Source organism: Erpetoichthys calabaricus, chromosome 8 (assembly GCF_900747795.2).
Source record: "Erpetoichthys calabaricus chromosome 8, fErpCal1.3, whole genome shotgun sequence".
Classification (NCBI taxonomy): domain Eukaryota; kingdom Metazoa; phylum Chordata; class Cladistia; order Polypteriformes; family Polypteridae; genus Erpetoichthys; species Erpetoichthys calabaricus.
In genome coordinates, this window is record NC_041401.2 from 58,730,407 (window position 1) to 58,749,061 (window position 18,655).

Below are 18,655 nucleotides of genomic sequence, written 5' to 3' on the forward strand. Positions count from 1 at the left end.
TGCAGAGGATGATGAGGCACAGTGATCAAAGCGGACTCTTTTAAGGTTTGATGATATCCTTAGTATAAGGAAATATCACGAATAAAAGTAACCATTTTAAACCATCAGTGTTTAAAAGTTAAAATTTATTGCCACATTCTGTATATGAAAACATAGCTACAAGAATAAACACATCATTAAGTGATTGTAAACTGGTTTAGTGGTTAGTACTGCTGCCTCACATTTCCAGAATCCTGTGTTCATATCTTAGTGTGATCATTATTTGTGTTTCCCTGTGTTTAGGTGTATTTTCACAGACAACATCCACTCATTCGTACATGCATTTCAAAGACACACAACTCATGATAAATTCAATGCAATAGGCAATGTAATTATGGCTATTTGTCTTGCTTTCTGCTCAAAACTGGAAGGGTAGGCATTCCCCTAGCAAACATAAGGTAAGCAGGTAGGCAAAATCAATTAATAAACTATCAATGCATTATAAGTATAAAACAAAACCAGTAATAAGAGATTTAGTTCAAATTTGGTGAATATCATTTAGAGGATGATTCTTGTGTAGTTTTGATTATATCATTGGATTTTCCTTAACTTGCAAAATATGTAAAGGTTATCAAAATGACACATTTCCATAATATATGTAAAATCTTTCAGAGTTACACATGGTCAGTCACACCACATAGGCAGGGGGGGAATATGGAAACTCCATACAGATCCTGACCAGGCTAGCAATCAAATTATGGTGTGGTAAGGCAGGAATGCTAGCTCTACACTACCTCTATACTAAACAACCTGATTAAAACTAAGCACGCAAGTACAATGTCACTTCAGCACACATGGGGCCTTATTTATATAGCTTGCGTATGCGAAAAAAAAGTCTCTAAATGTGAATACACAACTTCCCACACAAACATCAGGATTTATAAAAGAAAACCTGATGGGGGAGCATCTGTATATTTATAACAACTGTTTTTAGTTCCCTTTTAAGAGGGCCAATGCAGTGTGTTTGCACAGAAAAACTTTGGCCATCATCTACCTGTTGTCACTTCATAGGGAACTGGCAAACAGGTCAAGAATATCTCAGCTGAGCTTCACTCCATCATACCTGCTGTGCTGGAAGTCATTAACGGATTTGTGAGGCACTACTTCCAGTTTTCATATGGTGTGAATGCACATACATAAAACGTAACATGTTTTTGCCAACATAAAATGGCAACTTGCAATAGTGTCTGGATCGGAATTGGAGAAAATGACTGCACTTGTATTGCAGTAAGGTCACCTAGCGAGAATAAAGCTGCTTTTGATAACATTGAGCAGAGACATTCCATTAATGTACAAGTCATCTTTGATGTCAAGATGAGACTGACAAATGTCATGGCTCAGTGGCCTAGGTCTACCAGTAATTCATTTATTTTGAGGCAAGGTAGCTTTGACATAGGTGATGATACTGTACGTGGTGGCTGGCTTATTGATAAGATATCTGGCTGAGCCCTCTGATTTTCATATAGCCTGTACTGTTACATTGTAACAGCAATGATGTTATTACCTTTGCCAGGTAATAGTGGCTACTCGCTCAGACACTCCTGTCTTACTCCTTTCCCTGAACCCAGGAACACAGAGAAGAGGAGGTATAACACCATGCATGATCTTCTGCTGTCAGTGGTGGAGCGCAGCCAGATACTTTTGCTGGCATGTGGAGGTGTCTCCGTGCATCAGCAAGGAGGCTGCTTTACCATCTAGTGAAGTTCTGCAGCATTGTGACTGCATATATATGAGGCTGATTAGCATGCTCCATATATGGATGTCTCAGGGAGGCATTCAAGGTGCGTTCACATATGCACATTTGATTGTGATTTTCTAAAGGTTAAATTGATTAGAAATGTATGTATACCATGTTACATAATTCTGATTTTTTTGTCATATAGATTTTTTTTTGCATGTCTCTGTATTCACACTCAAATCCACGTGAAGTTTTATCAATTTTTGCTACTGTGGATAAGCTACTTAAACCTGCAAATAACTTTCCATTAGTTGTCTCTTCTGATCTTTGTCAGTAATTTCTGTCCTTTTTTAATAATAAGATTGATCTGATTTATTCTGAATTTCAAAAGGGTCCACTTGTTCAGTCAAAACTGTGTCCATCCCCTATCTTTTCTAGCAGCTGTTTATCTAGCTTCCAATTGCTGGATGATCCTGCAGTCCATAAGCTCGTCATGACTGCCAGGCCAACTACCTGTATTCTTGACCCCATGCCTTTTTTTTTGGTTAAGGTTTTTTTTGGTTAAGGCTGCTTTGCCTTTTCCTCTTGCCTTTACCACCAGTATTATCAACACATCTCTTTTTACTTGCTTATTCCCTTACAGCCTAAAGGTGGCTGTTGTTGCACTTGTCCTCAAAAAACCTGGACATGACCCAGAGGATTTTAAAAACTATAGACGTATTTCAAACCTTCCTTTTCTTAGTAAAATCCTAGAACATACTGTTGTGGACATTTAATAGACCATCTTGCCTCAATAATCTGTTTGAAGAATTTCAGTCCAAGTTTAGGGCCAATCACAGTACAGAGACAACACTTGTCAGGGTGAATAATGATCTCCTAATCACAGCAGATCATTGTCTTTAAATACTAATGATCTTTTTAGACTTCACTGCTGCTTTTGATACAGTTCATTATAACTTTATTTTGTTTAGACTTGAGAATAAGTTAAATATTGCTGGAAAAGTACTTGCAAGTCTTAAATTGTACTTTAAGGACCATCAGCAATTTGTTCCAGGGTGTCCTTCAGGGATCAGTTCTTGGCCCTCTGCTGTTTATCATTTATATGTTTATTCTCGGGGTCTTTATTAGACTGCACAGTCTACGGTTCATTATGCTGAGGATACACAGATTTATTTACACTCCTTGCCTGTTTGGCTGACATCAAACACTGGCTGTCAGAAAACTTTCTCAGACAAAACAGTGATAAAACTGAGGCTTTAATTATTGCACCTTGTGCCACTTTAAACAAAATAGACAATTCCTCAGTAAAAAATCTTGGCTTTATTACATCCTTGTCTAGACAGGTTAAAAATCTTGGTGGTATTCTTGATTCAGCACTCTCCTTTGATCCTAATATTAATAATATTACCAAGGTTACCTTTTTTCCTCCTTTAGTAAATTTTAAGGCTGTGTCCATTGCTATCTGATACTGCAACTGAGACACTTATTCATGCTTTTGTCACCTTGTGAGTTGACTATTGCAATGCAGTGCTGGTTAGTATCCCTGCTCAGAGTCTAAAAAAATTACAATATGTACAAAATTCAGCAGCAAGAGTGCTTACCCATTTAAAACTTGGGAAGCATATTACTCCTACACTTCTAAAATTGCATTGGCTACCTGTTCTTTTCCATATTCAATATAAACTTCTTTAAGTTTTAAGGTTCTTCATGGTCAAGCCCCGCCTTACTTGTCTTCTTTAATTTGTCCCTATATTCCATCATGTACACTTCATTCTTCTGACTCTCTGCTATTAAATTATGCAGATTGTGCATTATGGGTGCTTTTAGTGTATCAGGGCCACAGCTATGGCATCCCCTGCCTTTAGAGCTATATGCATGTATCTCATTTTCTGTTTTTAAATCTAGACTTCAAACCCATCCTTTTAATATTGGCTTTTGTTGTTCTCATTAATTTTGTTTGTATATTGGACTGTTTGATTTCATATGTATTTTTGTAAAGTGGCCTTTGGTACCTTGAAATAAAATGGATTAAATCAGGTCCCTGATCAGACTCTCTCCATTTGTCACTATAAGACGAAAGCATGCATGTGTACAATGCTACCATTGGCAACTTGATGATATTTTGGTGAAATAATGCAGCACGTTCATGAAATAACACAGTTCAGATGTGTTTTTTGAATGGTAAGAATAAGCTTCTTTTGAGACCTGTATGTTAAGCAATTTGGTCTGTTTTTAGCCTAACCTAATTTAAAGTACCTGAAGTACCTGAGCAGCTTTTTGATCTGGTACTTTTGATCTCAACACAAAAATGAAAATGATCAAGCAGTTACAGTTCAGTATTACAACAGCTCCTCTCAACATTCAAGTCTCAAACATCACTAGAATGTAGGCACTTTATAAACACAAATCATATTTCAAATGAATACATTACTTTTTCATGTATTTCAGTGTATTATTTTAGAAATTTATTAGATAAAATGTGGGAGAAGTCTGAGATTTACCAGTCTTTTACCAGAGATTTACTGAGATTTTCTACCTAAACCTGTGCAGCAATGTAATATTTCATTATGCAACTGCAATTCCATTAAATAAAACAGCCAAACACTTACTGATAATGAACCCAAGAAGGGCCAAGTGTTTTCTTGAACTGACTTAGACCCACAATGTCAATATAAATTAGTTCCACTACTTTATCTCCTTGGGTTGGGCAGCCAGATTTATTGCCAACCACTTTCTTCATTATCCTGAAAAGGAAACAAAACAATGCATAATTACAATTTAAATATGAAAAGTGTTTATATATACAGTATATGTTATATATATATATACTGCATATATATAAAATCATAATGGTAAAAATCACATCAAAAGTTACAATGTAACAAAATATATTTTTGGTCACTTCAGTCTGTGCCATTTTACCCATGCAATATATAAAGCTCAAAATTAGTGTATGTGTGTTTGTATTTGTATGTCCAGTGTACATATCCACAATCTGACCAATCTCTGCCAAAATTTGTACACCTCCTCATTTGATGAGGGGAAGAAAATGAACTACTGTTTGTTCGGACCCAAAGTTTTGACAATGGGCATACCTTTGTTTTTTCCTCCTTGTAAGTACAGTTTGAACAACAGTGCCACCTGGTGGCTCAGAGCAAATAAAACACCAGAACAGAGTGTTGCCAAGTCTAGAAGACAAAGGGACCAGATCTTAAAATTACTTGTTCATGCAATGTCAAGTGCTGCTTCTAGTCCACTATAAGATATGACACTCTTACCCTAATCTGTAGTGCAAATGCCTGTCTGTGACTTGTTTATTGATTATCCTTTCAAGGTAGATTTACCTTACTGTATATATTTGCCACCCTACAAATCTACCTGCAGTTGTGTCTCTTAAAGTACCTATGTGAGATTAGTAACTTTAGCAGGGCTAATGAATTCTGGATTTAACTCTAGTACTCTTATAAAATTGAGAATATAATTATTTTCATGTCATTTTTATATATAGATGAGACGTGATCTTCTCGGAAGACACTTAAAAGACCCACGAGACGCTCCGTGGCTAATCTGTTTCGTCTCGTGGGTCTTTTAAGTGTCTTCCGAGAAGATCACGTCTCGTCTCCCTGGTTGTTTTTTTTTTTTGTAATAGAGAGATAGGGAACATTACCCTTTCTTCATTATAAAGGCACAACCCTCCAATTTCCTTTAAATTTAGAAGTGCAATAATCTATAAATGATTCAGTGCGTTCATCATTTCCTGCTATCATCCTTCTTTGCATTGTCATTATAGAGATTCACCAATGCAGTAAATTTAGTCAAAAAATGGATTTAACCCCACCAAATTTCACCAGCATTGCCATCTTTAGAGTTTATCAGTTCTTCAGTCTATGGCCTGCATCACTGAGGCCTTAAAAAGGACTCATCCATACTCCCTGCATCTGATCTCTGCCAAGATGTAGATGGTTTCAAGTGTCCTAGATTTTAACTAAGAGCAAACATATACAATTACTTGACATTTCAAGGACCCCATAAACACCTCTTTGGTGTACCAGAGTCTGTGTAGTCAAAAAAGTGCAATTTCCTACAGTTTAACTACAAAAAACTGCAATATATATACTGTATATGAGGCTTGTACTTTTTTATACAGCAATGAAACTTTCCTTGTCATAAAGACGCATAACAAATAAACCACTAAAGTGGGGTCAATTTTATTGTTATTTGGCAACAATGGTCTATGCGTCTATTTTCTGTGTTGAAAGAAAATGTTATCGTTAAGTCATCACTGACAAAAATCACTTAATTTGAACGGGTTTGCCTACTGGATTGAGTTGTTTTATTTTTCATCCACAGAAAATACCCTAATATAAGATTTAGATTAAGCAATTTAAAAAGAAATTCAAGGTTAAAAGTCAAATTAATAGCCTTACTCCTTCAGTTCAGCCAGGGAAGCTGAAATCTTGAGGTCATGACCCAGCAAGTACAGAGTTGTGATTAAATCACTCCACTGTACTAGTTCACCCAGAGGACCACCACTGAAAGCACTCTCTGCAATCTTGAAACCTGATTCTTTTGTCAAGAGTCCTAAGTGAACAAGAATCTGAAACAATACAATGTTGTTAGTTAGAAGTATGTAAGATCAAAAGAAATACAATATGTGAATTTAAACTATATTCACTAGATGATGGAAAAAACAAAGATGCATTTCATTTCATTCATACCAATTACTTATTAACTGCTGCTTTTATGGTAAAAAAAAATACATAAATAACCAGGATATTCCTTTCCAAGTTTTCTTTTTCTGTTAAATTAAGAACCACTTAATTTTAATTTTGGTTAAATCCTTTCAATAATAAAGAATGACTGTTACAGAGGTATAGTGACAATGTGTCTCTTGAATATTGCTCCTGCCAGGTGATGAAGTGTATTAGAATAGCATGATTGTGCTAGGAAAGAAGCTATGTATGAGACCTGTTATGTGACACCCAGGCTAGTGTACAGCATATTAAAAATTAGGCTCATATACGGATGAATAATTATGAGACAAAGAAAGCACATGGTGAAGTGAAATTTAAACTAAGGTTTAGTCTTATGGACAAGATATAATATTTTCCATATTTATTAATTTGTCAAAGATCTATGGCAGGAAATCATTACATGGTGTTCTCTTATAGTCATTGAATTTGTTGTTGACTTTCATCAAAGTTCAATATTGACACATCAAAAAAAAATGCTTCAATCGATTATTTACACCTCAGTTCCTTTCAAACAAAATATATATATTTTAAGTTAAAAAAGGGTTAAGCAATTCACAATCTATATTTTAAAAATAAGGCTAATACAATGGAAGTACTGTTTGAGGTTGGATATTTTTGTAGGCTTGCATTAATGAGAACGGCCCCTGGGTGACTTAAATACAGCATGTAGGAGATGCCAGTTAATCCAACACTTTGAGCTCAAGGTCGCTAACTTTGAGGAGGAGACTGATAAAATACATGTACACTGCAGTAGAGAATTTTTTAAGCAGATAGTGTGTACCCATTCAGTGATGTAGGAGGAGACTCCTGACCAGATAAGCAAAAATAGGTGGGTCACAGTTATATGCAAGTGCAACAGAAGATAGGCATGCTGTGCAGGGAAATGAACCCTCCCCAACTTGGACCAATTTCAGGACCAGAATGGCCACCACAAAGCCAGCCCCAGAAAGAAGGAGCACTCAATTCAAGTTTGCTTCAAAGGTGGAGAGTCTTATACAGTTTTTGCTTTCCTGGTGCACAGGTGAGGGGCCGGTCTGTAAGGGTGGACAAGCTTCTCGTCACATCAAGTGTTGAAAATTGTTACTGTCCACATAGAAAAAAACGACACAGACATGGACAGACAGACAGTTATACTAGGTAATAAACTGGCAAGTAAAACTGACAGTGTGAGCTCCTTAGAAGTTCTACTTGTGTCATTTGCCAGCCCAAGTAAGACTGGAGGAAACCAGAAGGTTTAACGCAACTTCAAATGGGAGATAAGCCACCACTTAATGAGGATATTTGGATCCAGCCAGAAAGCATCAGGTACAGAGGCTTAGAAATTGTGAGAAAGTTAAAGAACCAAACCCCGGGAAAATGCAGAAAACAGCTTCAACATGCATTTTTATCTCTCTATCTATCTACAAAAATGCAAAGTTGACTGACTGACTCACTCACTCAATAAAAACATTTTTTCCTATTTAGCTAAAAATATTAAGATTAAATTTGGCAGGATGGTACATCCACAACAGTAGGTATTCACTAAGAAAAGACATTTTGATCGTTTCACAGGCTAGTTGTGTGTCACATGTGACAATAAATCTAGGATAAACATCTCCACATCGAGAGGAGTCAGATGAGGTGGCTCAGGCATCTGATCAGGATGCCTCCTGGACGCCTCCCTGGCGAGGTGTTCCGGGCACGTCCAACCGGGAGGAGGCCCTGGGGAAGACCCAGGACACGCTGGAGGGACTATGTCTCCCGGCTGGCCTGGGAACGCCTTGGGATTCCCCCGGAAGAACTAGAAGAAGTGGCCGGAGCGAGGGAAGTCTGGGCATCTCTGCTCAAGCTGCTGCCCCCGCGACCCAACCTCAGATAAGCGGAAGAGGATGGATGGATGGATGGATGGATGGATGGATGGATGGATAAACAAATAAAAAAAAATTGAGGGAATAAAAAAGAAAGAAAATAACACAACAAATTAACTGATAGAGAACCAAGCCACAATTAATGAAGTGTGATTTTTTTTCTAAAAAGATGCTGTTTTTCAGAATGTGATACGAAGAGAACAGGATGGCTTTTAAGTGAATAAAAGTAATTAGTAACTTTTTTTTTTGGTAGTCATTTAGTCAAATCCACTGTATACTGAGACACTATTAATCTGAGGCTTTGATACTAATGGCTAATCAAGATTTGTAATAGTTTTTAGCTTTGAATGAATCAACTTTAAAATAATATTAGCCACCGGTAAAAAAAAAAAAAAAAAAAAAGAAAAGAAATACTGTACAGTAATCCCTCCTCCATCGCGGGGGTTGCGTTCCAGAGCCACCCGCGAAGTAGGAAAATCCGCGAAGTAGAAACCATACGTTTATATGGTTATTTTTAGAATGTCATGCTTGGGTCACAGATTTGCACAGAAACACAGGAGGTTGTAGAGAGACAGGAACGTTATTCAAACACTGCAAACAAACATTTGTCTCTTTTTCAAAAGTTTAAACTGTGCTCCATGACAAGACAGAGATGACAGTTCTGTCTCACAATTAAAAGAATGCAAACATATCTTCCTTTTCAAAGGAGTGCAAAGCAAGCAGTCAAAAAAAAAATCAATAGGGCTTTTAAGTATGCGAAGCACCGCCGGTACAAAGCTGTTGAAGGCGGCAGCTCACACCCCCTCTGTCAGGAGCAGGGAGAGAGAGAGAGAGAGAGAGAGAGAGAGATAGAGAGATAGCGAGAGACAGATAAAAAAAATCAATACGTGCCCTTTGAGCTTTTAAGTATGCGAAGCTCCGTGCAGCCTGTCCTTCAGGAAGCAGCTGCACACAGCCCCCCTGCTCACACCCCCCTACGTCAGCGCAAGAGAGAGAGAGAGAGAGAAAGTTAGCTGGATAGCTTTTCAGCCATCTGCCAATAGCGTCCCTTGTATGAAATCAACTGGGCAAACCAACTGAGGAAGCATGTACCAGAAATTAAAAGACCTATTGTCCGCAGAAACCCGCGAAGCAGCGAAAAATCCGCGATATATATTTAAATATGCTTACATATAAAATCCGCGATGGAGTGAAGCCGCGAAAGGCGAAGCGCGATATAGCGAGGGATCACTGTATACAGAAAAGTACTTGGGTACATAGTACTTCTGATACATCCCATTTACCAATAGCACTACAACTGAGGCCCACTGACTATTTCCTGTGTGAAGCAGGGTAACGCAGCTAGTATTTAAATAAAAATGCAAATTTAAATGGAGATATTACAGCCATGGTTGACTTCAAATAGAAAAATATTAACTGGAAAAACCTTAGAAATAGCAGAGTAAAAAGCCTGATATGTGGAGGATGAGTCAAAAGAGGTTACATCTAAGCTATACAACGCACTAGTGAGGCCTCATCTAGAGAACTGTGTACAGTCATGGTTTACAAGTTACACAAATACATAGCTATGCTAGAGACAGTCACTGAGAAGAGCAGTTAGACTGATTAAATGTTGAGTAAAAAGTGACATGATTGAATTGTTTAAAATTAGAATGGAATTAGTATAGTGGATCACATCTGTTGCTTTAAAATAAAGTCTTCAGCAAGCACAAGGGGACATAGATAAAAATCTGCCAAAGGTAGGTTACAAATAAATGTTACAAAACTTTTCTTTACACAGAGAACCACAGACACATACAGGTGCTGGTCATAAAATTAGAATATCATGACAAAGTTGATTTATTTCAGTAATTCCATTCAAAAAAGTGAAACTTGTATATTAGATTCATTCATTACACACAGACTGATGTATTTCAAATGTTTATTTCTTTTAATGTTGATGATTATAACTGACAACTAATGAAAGTCCCAAATTCAGTATCTTGGAAAATTAGAATATCAATTAAGACCAATGCAAAAAAAGGATTTTTAGAAATGTTGGCCAACTGAAAGGTATGAACATGAAAAGTATGAGCATGTACAGCACTCAATATTTAGTTGGGGCTTCTTTGGCCTGGATTAGATAGATAGATAGATAGGATTACTGCAGCAATGCGGCGTGGCATGGAGTTGATCAGTCTGTGGCACTGCTCAGGTGTTATGAGAGCCCATGTTGCTTTGATAGTGGCCTTCAGCTCTTCTGAATTGTTGGGTCTGGCGTATTGCATCTTCCTCTTCACAATACCCCATAGATTTTCTATGGGGTTAAGGTCAGGCGAGTTTGCTGGCCAATCAAGAACAGGGATACCATGGTCCTTAAACCAGGTACTGGTAGCTTTGGCACTGTGTGCAGGTGCCAGGTCCTGTTGGAAAATGAAATCTGCATCTCCATAAAGTTTGTCAGCAGCAGGAAGCATGAAGTGCTCTAAAACTTCCTGGTAGACAGCTGCGTTGACCTTGGACCTCAGAAAACACAATGGACCAACACCAGCAGATGACATGGCACCCCAAACCATCACTGACTGTGGAAACTTTACACTGGACCTCACGCAACGTGGATTCTGTGCCTCTCCTCTCTTCCTCCAGACTCTGGGACCTTGATTTCCAAAGGAAATGCAAAATTTACTTTCATCAGAGAACATAACTTTGGACCACTCAGCAGCAGTCCAGTCCTTTTTGTCTTTAGCCCAGGCAAGACGCTTCTGATGCTGTCTCTTGTTCAAGAGTGGCTTGACCAAGGAATGCGACAGCTGAAACCCATGTCTTGCATACGTCTGTGCAAGGTGGTTCTTGAAGCACTAACTCCAGCTGCAGTCCACTCATTGTGAATCTCCCCCACATTTTTGAATGGGTTTTGTTTCACAATCCTCTCCAGGGTGCGGTTATCCCTATTGCTTGTACACTTTTTTCTACCACATCTTGTCCTTCCCTTCGCCTCTCTATTAATGTGCTTGGACACAGAGCTCTGTGAACAGCCAGCCTCTTTAGCAATGACCTTTTGTGTCTTGCCCTCCTTGTGCAAGGTGTCAATGGTCGTCTTTTGGACAACTGTCAAGTCAGCAGTCTTCCCCATGATTGTGTAGCCTACAGAACTAGACTAAGAGACCATTTAAAGACTTTTGCAGGTGTTTTGAGTTAATTAGCTGATTAGAGTGTGGCACCAGGTGTCTTCAATATTGAACCTTTTCACAATATTCTAATTTTCCGAGATACTGAATTTGGGACTTTCATTAGTTGTCAGTTATAATCATCAACATTAAAAGAAATAAACATTTGAAATACATCAGTCTGTGTGTAATGAATTAATCTAATATACAAGTTTCACTTTTTGAATGGAATTACTGAAATAAATTAACTTTGTCATGATATTCTAATTTTAGATAGATAGATAGATAGATAGATAGATAGATAGATAGATAGATAGATAGATAGATAGATAGATAGATAGATAGATAGATAGATAGATAGATAGATAGATAGATAGATACTTTATTAATCCCAATGGGAAATTCACATTTTATGACCAGCACCTGTAGAATACATTATCAAGTGGTGTGGTAGACAGTCGTAGTTTGGATATCTTTAAAACTCAATATTATTTTGGAGAAATAAAATGTATAGAAATGGCAAATATATTATTCTGAACCAACTGGTCGCATTGAAATTTTTCTAAAGAAAGCAGAATCCAGTATACATTCCATGTGGTTATGGAATGAATAAATTAAATGCATCTAAAGGTGTGAACATACACACAAATGATCTGTTTGATCATCAATTTTCTATCAAAAATCACAGTGCATTGCAATGATTCAGACTAGCATTGATATTTGTATAATAAAGCAGAAAAGGTTAATTTTTAAATTAAAATGAATCATACTGGAGAAAGATTAATCATTTCGTTCAATTGATTAACAATTTACTCACCCAAAGAAGATATTACACAAAGACAGAGCACTTCTGATTCAAAACTAACATTACTTCATTTACATAATTATAATATACATTGAAAAAATACCTTTTTGCGCTTTCGATTTTCAAGGTTCTGCTTCTCGGCAAGGGACTTGATTGCTCCAACCCATGCCTCAGCCATTCGCTTGATTCTCAACATCATCCACCGGAATTCTTCATGTTTGGACATTACAAGGTATAGCTCTTCAAAATCTGTACGTATTTCAGACTGCAGTGGGCACAATATTCCTCCATTGAATTTATTTACAAATGCTAATTTGTGCATTCTTAATATGCAAGTGACAAGAGTTTACAAAAGATCAGAAAATAATATAGTGAAGATGTTTAACAGCAGCCTTAATAAAGGAAACAATGCTAAGAAAAAGCTTGATCATACAATATAGTAAATTAATCTTGAAATACTTAATATATTGGAAAAAGTACAATGGTAAAGTTTAGATTTTTTTTCTTGGGAAAGGGCAGATAGTGTATATGCCAAGAATGTTTTTGTATTCCAAAAATGTCTAATATATTTTAAAGGGTGCAGTCAAAATTAAAATGTGTGTGAGCACAACAAATATACCTTCACCAAAGAGACCAAACTAAGACCTATTAAATTTGTACGTAAACAATCATTAAAGGGCATCCCATCAGAAACCCTGAAATACAGTAACTAAGCATGGTAACATGCAGGACCATGGACAGTGTTTTTTAATTCTTGTTCTATCTCTGTCAAAATATGCTCTTCATCAGCCTGGGAATTTTCCGATAATTGTATTGTTTCAGAGATTTTCTATGATTATTTCACCCTAAATTGTGAAAATGCATGCTGACTTCCCCTGCATTTTATTACAAACCATCTGACATAGGTAACCTCTTCACTTACACTGTATTTTATCTCTGAACTGTATGTAATGTCAGCGTGCACAGAAGACCTCACTGTTCACACAACCACAATTTAAACAGCCTAGTGTGCAATGGAGTGTGAAGTCTCAAGTAGGAGCGGTCTTCCTTGAAAGGCTATTTGAGTCTCATGACGTACTCATACTCCTGGTGAAACATGGATGTCCTAGATAAAGCTAAATATACCATACATAAATAAACCACAAACAAAAATGTCATTACCAGGATAACATTTTATACTTAACACATCCCTTGTTTCATTCTGACAGGTTCAGAGGACAAATGTCAAGATAGGAAAACATTTCTTTTAAAGGTTAATACTTCTTGCAGTAAAAAGTCTCCTCCAATCAGTCACATTATAACAAAACATAGATTTACTGCATAACACTTTGGGAAATTTGTCAATAGGCATAGCTCGGGCTAAAAATAATGGTGTCATTAATTTAATTTTTAAATGCTAAAAAACTAATTCTCTTTTTCTAATCTTGCAGGAGTTGTTTTTCTGTACAAATTTAAATATTAGTTTACTCAAATCTATGAAGCTACGGCAAACATTGCCAAAGCTTGATGCTGCAATCTGATACCTTCTGAGTTAATCATTCAAGTTCGTTCACATTTATTCCATACTGTTTTCCTTGATTGGGAAAGTAAGGATGATGTATCAAAGAATGCTCACTTTTCACATTGCACAGGAAGAAAGCTGAAAGATTCATATTGGGACTCACTCCATTCACTTCTTTCTTTCTGTATGCTTTCCCTAAGAAATCATCTTTCGTACTGCTCTGCTTTGCATCTCCAACTGCCTGATCATCCACTTATAGAAGAATGGACATTACCTTGCACTAAAAATCTTCTAACAGTTTTCTGTTTTGACTTTCAAACATCCATCCATCCATCCATTATCCAACCCGTTATATCCTAACTACAGGGTCACAGGGGTCTGCTGGAGCCAATCCCAGCCAACACAGGGCACAAGGCAGGAAACAAACACCGGGCAGGGCGCCAGCCCACCGCAGGGCACACATATACACACACCAACACACCAAGCATACACTAGGGACAATTTGGGATCGCCAATGCACCTGACCTGCATGTCTTTGGGCTGTGGGAGGAAACCGGAGCACCCGGAGGAAACCCATGCGCACACGGGGAGAACATGCAAACCCCACACAGGGAGGACCCGGGAAGCAAACCCGGGTCTCCTTACTGCGAGGCAGCAGCGCTACCACCGCGCCACCCTGGCACCCATGACTTTCAAACATTTTTCTCTAAACATTATATTAGAATAGTCACTATGTAAATTTCAATTACATTTTTGGAAAAAAGTAACCTAATTTTATTCACATCAACAAGATGTGACCTTTGTTCACAGCCAATGCTACCTAACTTCTTGTCTGCGATCTTCTTCTAACACTGTGAGATGAATGTTCCTCACTTCACCAACAATACTTCTTTAATTCACCCTCTCCATTGATTTTTTGTTGCTGTTAGGATTCAATTGTCCAAACTTGGTTTTGTTCCTCTCTAACACCAATCACTGCTCTTTGTAGATGTTCCTCAAAATGTTTTTCTTGTGCTTTGGACTACATTCTAACTTTTCCTCATCTCTCCACTGCTCAAATGTTTGTGGGTTCTCATTTCTTTCTCCTGATTTGTGGAAAGATCTATGACAGCAAGAACATCTCATATGACACTGATGTTCTGTTCACAAAGCATATTGGAACTTCTTAAGCTTCCTGCTCTTTTTATTTCTCTTATGCCTGTAAAATTTGCACTTTGCTGTCAACCATTCAAATGAACTGCACATACTGTATACTGGTATTTGTAAGTTGCCTTCAGTAAATCAGCCTGATAATTGATATATAAATTAATACAAATTTTTGCCATACCCTTCCCTTTTTGTCAGCATCTTCACTGGGATTCTTCGCTCTCCATGGGAGATGAGGGCACCAGTTTTCAACCTGAAAAATGTTAAGGGTTTACATTTAAGTCTTCAAACAGAAAAGCTAATACATTTTTAATCACTAAAAGTTAATAAACCCTTTATGTTTAAACTATAACATCATTTTATATACATAAAATTGATAACCATAAAGTTAATCTGTAACACTAGTTGATAAGATTCTTTACAACATCATTTGAATACCAAACATAGAGAACTGTGCAGAAAAAATATGATGCATTGTTAATATAGCCATATTTCTGTTCAAAATGAATGGCTTTTAAAAACGAATAAGTTTTTTTTTTCAGTCTTCCAAGATTTGATCATGAATATTATAAGTTCATACTTATAATTATTTAAAATATCAGTGTGCTCTAGTATCTAGCAACAACAGAGAAATCATAGTGCATAAAGAAGTGAATTTCTGATATTTTTTTTTACATTGTAAACCAGATCAATCAAGTTGCATGCAGAATTCATCTGTTGAAAATTCAGTAAATATCTCAGATTTTCTACAGTAGGTATACTGCTAAAAAAGAACACCACCACTCCTATTTTACAAAAGAGCTAATGTCCTCTTAAATACTATACAAATAACAAAAGACAAATAACACAGCCCAAGCCAAGCATATAGCACTACTCATTTTTTTTTTTAATCTGACCACCTTGTGGAATAATTTGCATGCAAACCACTACAACAATCACACCAAATATGCATGGCTAACGGTGACCATCTGGCTTCCATTTTTTTCCAGATAAGTTACTTCTTCTTCCTGCTTTGTCACTTAACACTGTGCTACTCCACTGCCTGGTTTCAGCAGATGGTCCCAGGGCTCCACTGATGCCCACAAATGTCCTGTTTCTACTATTAGCAGGATATCACAGTTGTTCAAAAATAGTCCAAGAATTAGTCATACAGTACATATTGGCCAAATGTCTGTCTATGCAAATCTCAAGTTAAATCTAATTAAACAAAAATGGATGCACACTGATAAATACTGAAACTATCCAATTAATTTGAAAATGATAAGACTGAAGACAGGAGGAACAGCGATGAAAATGAAATACTGCCCCTTGTGCCCAATGCTACCAAGCTAGGCTCTATGTTCCTACAAGTCTAAATTGGACATTGTGGCCTGCAGGGGGCGCACCACCTGCCAAATCCCAACACAGACACCAGGCACAAGTTCAGCACACAACACACGTTTATTCTCAAGGGGAAATGCTGTATATTTCTAATGTGACCCTCTTCATGCTGACTAAAATATGACTTCCTCTGTATTTCCAACAAAACATCCACAGATTGAAATGTTTTGACTACACTATACTTAGCCTATTGAGGGATTGCATTACTTTTCCTAGTCTGTTATTTTAAAACCATTTTCAGTTTCATCAGTGCTGCTATTTAGTTGTTAATCTAGAAAGCGTGAATAATGCTATATTTAACTGGAAAGTCTAAAGTGAGAAATGATTATTGTCCCTGAAACAAGGACCTGACATTTAAAATTTTTGTGAATGATTTTGTTAGGAGTTTAAAATACACCATTCCAAAATGCCTGATCTCCAAGTTTAAAATTACCTTACAGAGAACAACTGAAACAAAATATTAAAGTAAGATTATTCATCTATGCACCTATTTTACAAAATAAACTTAATGCTCATTGTATCAAATAACATCAACTACTTAAAAGTAGTACTGAAGTGAATTAAGTAAGGTAAATAATTGAGGCATGGAAAGATAAACATATGTGCAAGGATCAATTTTAAATATCATTTAAATTCAAGAATTAATCAATGAACCTATACTCAAAAAAATTTTTACTAGGAGAAATTGGACAATAAAGAAAGATGTTTTATAAAAATGTATTTGTTAATGATTTACACTGCAATGAGCACATTTGAAAAGGTGCTTGACATTTGTAAGAAATACTTTGAATTTTGATTAAACACTAGGTAATTTTTAAATTGCATCCTACAAAAGCCTGAATTGGAATAATTCATTTCAATCCTATAAAGCATATTTCCTTTAAAAGGCAGACATACCATCAGCTACACAGTCACATAAAATACAAACTGAAAAATAAGAAACAACATAAAAATGGTATTGGAAAAGAGAAAAACTCAGAAACGCATGCGTAAATGGATGCATTTGCCAAAAATGACAGCCCTTTATTACAGAATTAAACTTTAGCTTCCATTTCGCATTTTAATATGAATTTACTTTGTTCATTATATTTTGTTTTATAAGCAAAAGGTGTCCCAATAATTTCTAGTTGACTTTACATGCTTTGAAAAGAAATTTGGAGGTTTAATTTTGCCTGTGGTAAAATGTGTTAATTCAAAAGAGCTCCCGTTTTTTTTCCAGAAGCATTTTTATAGTTCCATTCTCCATTAACACATGACATTAAAAAGTTTTCGTAGTCATCACTTTAAACCACTGGGTTAGTAACATATAAAAAAAAAATTTTGCAGAGAGTATTCCTTTAACAAAATACTCAGCACAGAAATATATCCAAAATATCTCTTAAAATTATACAAAATGTATTTTATATATTCTTGTATTTTATAGTTTCACAAATTAAAGAACACCTGATTAACTCTTTAACATTATGAAATTAATCACTATCTCAATATGCTTTAAAGTTAAATATGGAATTTAAAAACAAATGTTTAAGGAATTCTGTATTTCTTGTAGTGTACTTCTAAATATAAGCAAAAGCATCAATTTTAAATGACTATCAGACATCCATCCATCCATTATCCAACCCGCTGAATCCGAACACAGGGTCACGGGGGTCTGCTGGAGCCAATCCCAGCCAACACAGGGCACAAGACACGGAACCAATCCCGGGCAGGGTGCCAACCAACCGCAGACTATCAGACAGTAATGCTTTATTTCCCTTCATTTTTTCAACTTACCTCACTGAGGTAAATAAAAAAAGAGCAAGTGGATCCATCAACTCCATAGCTGGCATAACATGGATCTGACCTCCACATATCCTTCATCCACTATGGAGAAAAAAAAACACAATTACTGAAAAACTGACTCATTGGAAGCAAAAATTGTAATTAATACATTGATATTTACTTTTCAAGTATGCACTGTATATGAACAATTAAATTATTTCTAATGCTATAAATATATGTTCATAGTTATCAAAGAAGGCATTAAAGGATAACTTCTGTATTTTTCAAGTCAAAGTTATTCTTTCACAATCAGGGTATACTATTAATGTGCCACATGAAAATGTGTTATATTGCAAACAGTAACTAGACTGTTCCTTTATTTTAATGTAATGCTAATCGGGGTCCCAATGTGAAAAAAGCCCCTAAAACTTATCAAATATGTCTAGTTTGGAAAAGCAACGGTTTTGACTTAAGATAACATGCAGTCTGTGTTTCTGAGGCATGCTTGTGACAACAAATGTAAACGGTAAATAATACATTTTTTCACAGATTTTTGGTACTAATCTTTGAGGCAAGGATACGTTTCTTGTTCATTTAT

The 18,655-nt window shown here is 36.4% G+C and overlaps 1 protein-coding gene across 7 annotated transcripts in view; it reads right to left on the reverse strand.

The window, feature by feature from the left end:
• The window catches only part of mgat5 (alpha-1,6-mannosylglycoprotein 6-beta-N-acetylglucosaminyltransferase), a 262,957-nt gene that overhangs the window by 72,671 nt on the left and 171,631 nt on the right, over positions 1 to 18,655 (reverse strand). For all 7 annotated transcript variants that reach the window (XM_051930552.1, XM_028806564.2, XM_028806565.2 and 4 more), the window contains 5 exons: positions 18,070 to 18,159; positions 15,098 to 15,169; positions 12,373 to 12,534; positions 6,145 to 6,314; positions 4,327 to 4,461 (listed from right to left, as the gene is read on the reverse strand). In XM_051930552.1, coding sequence (XP_051786512.1) covers positions 4,327 to 4,461; positions 6,145 to 6,314; positions 12,373 to 12,534; positions 15,098 to 15,169; positions 18,070 to 18,159 — 629 coding nt within the window. The remainder of the gene's footprint in view (positions 1 to 4,326; positions 4,462 to 6,144; positions 6,315 to 12,372; positions 12,535 to 15,097; positions 15,170 to 18,069; positions 18,160 to 18,655) is intronic.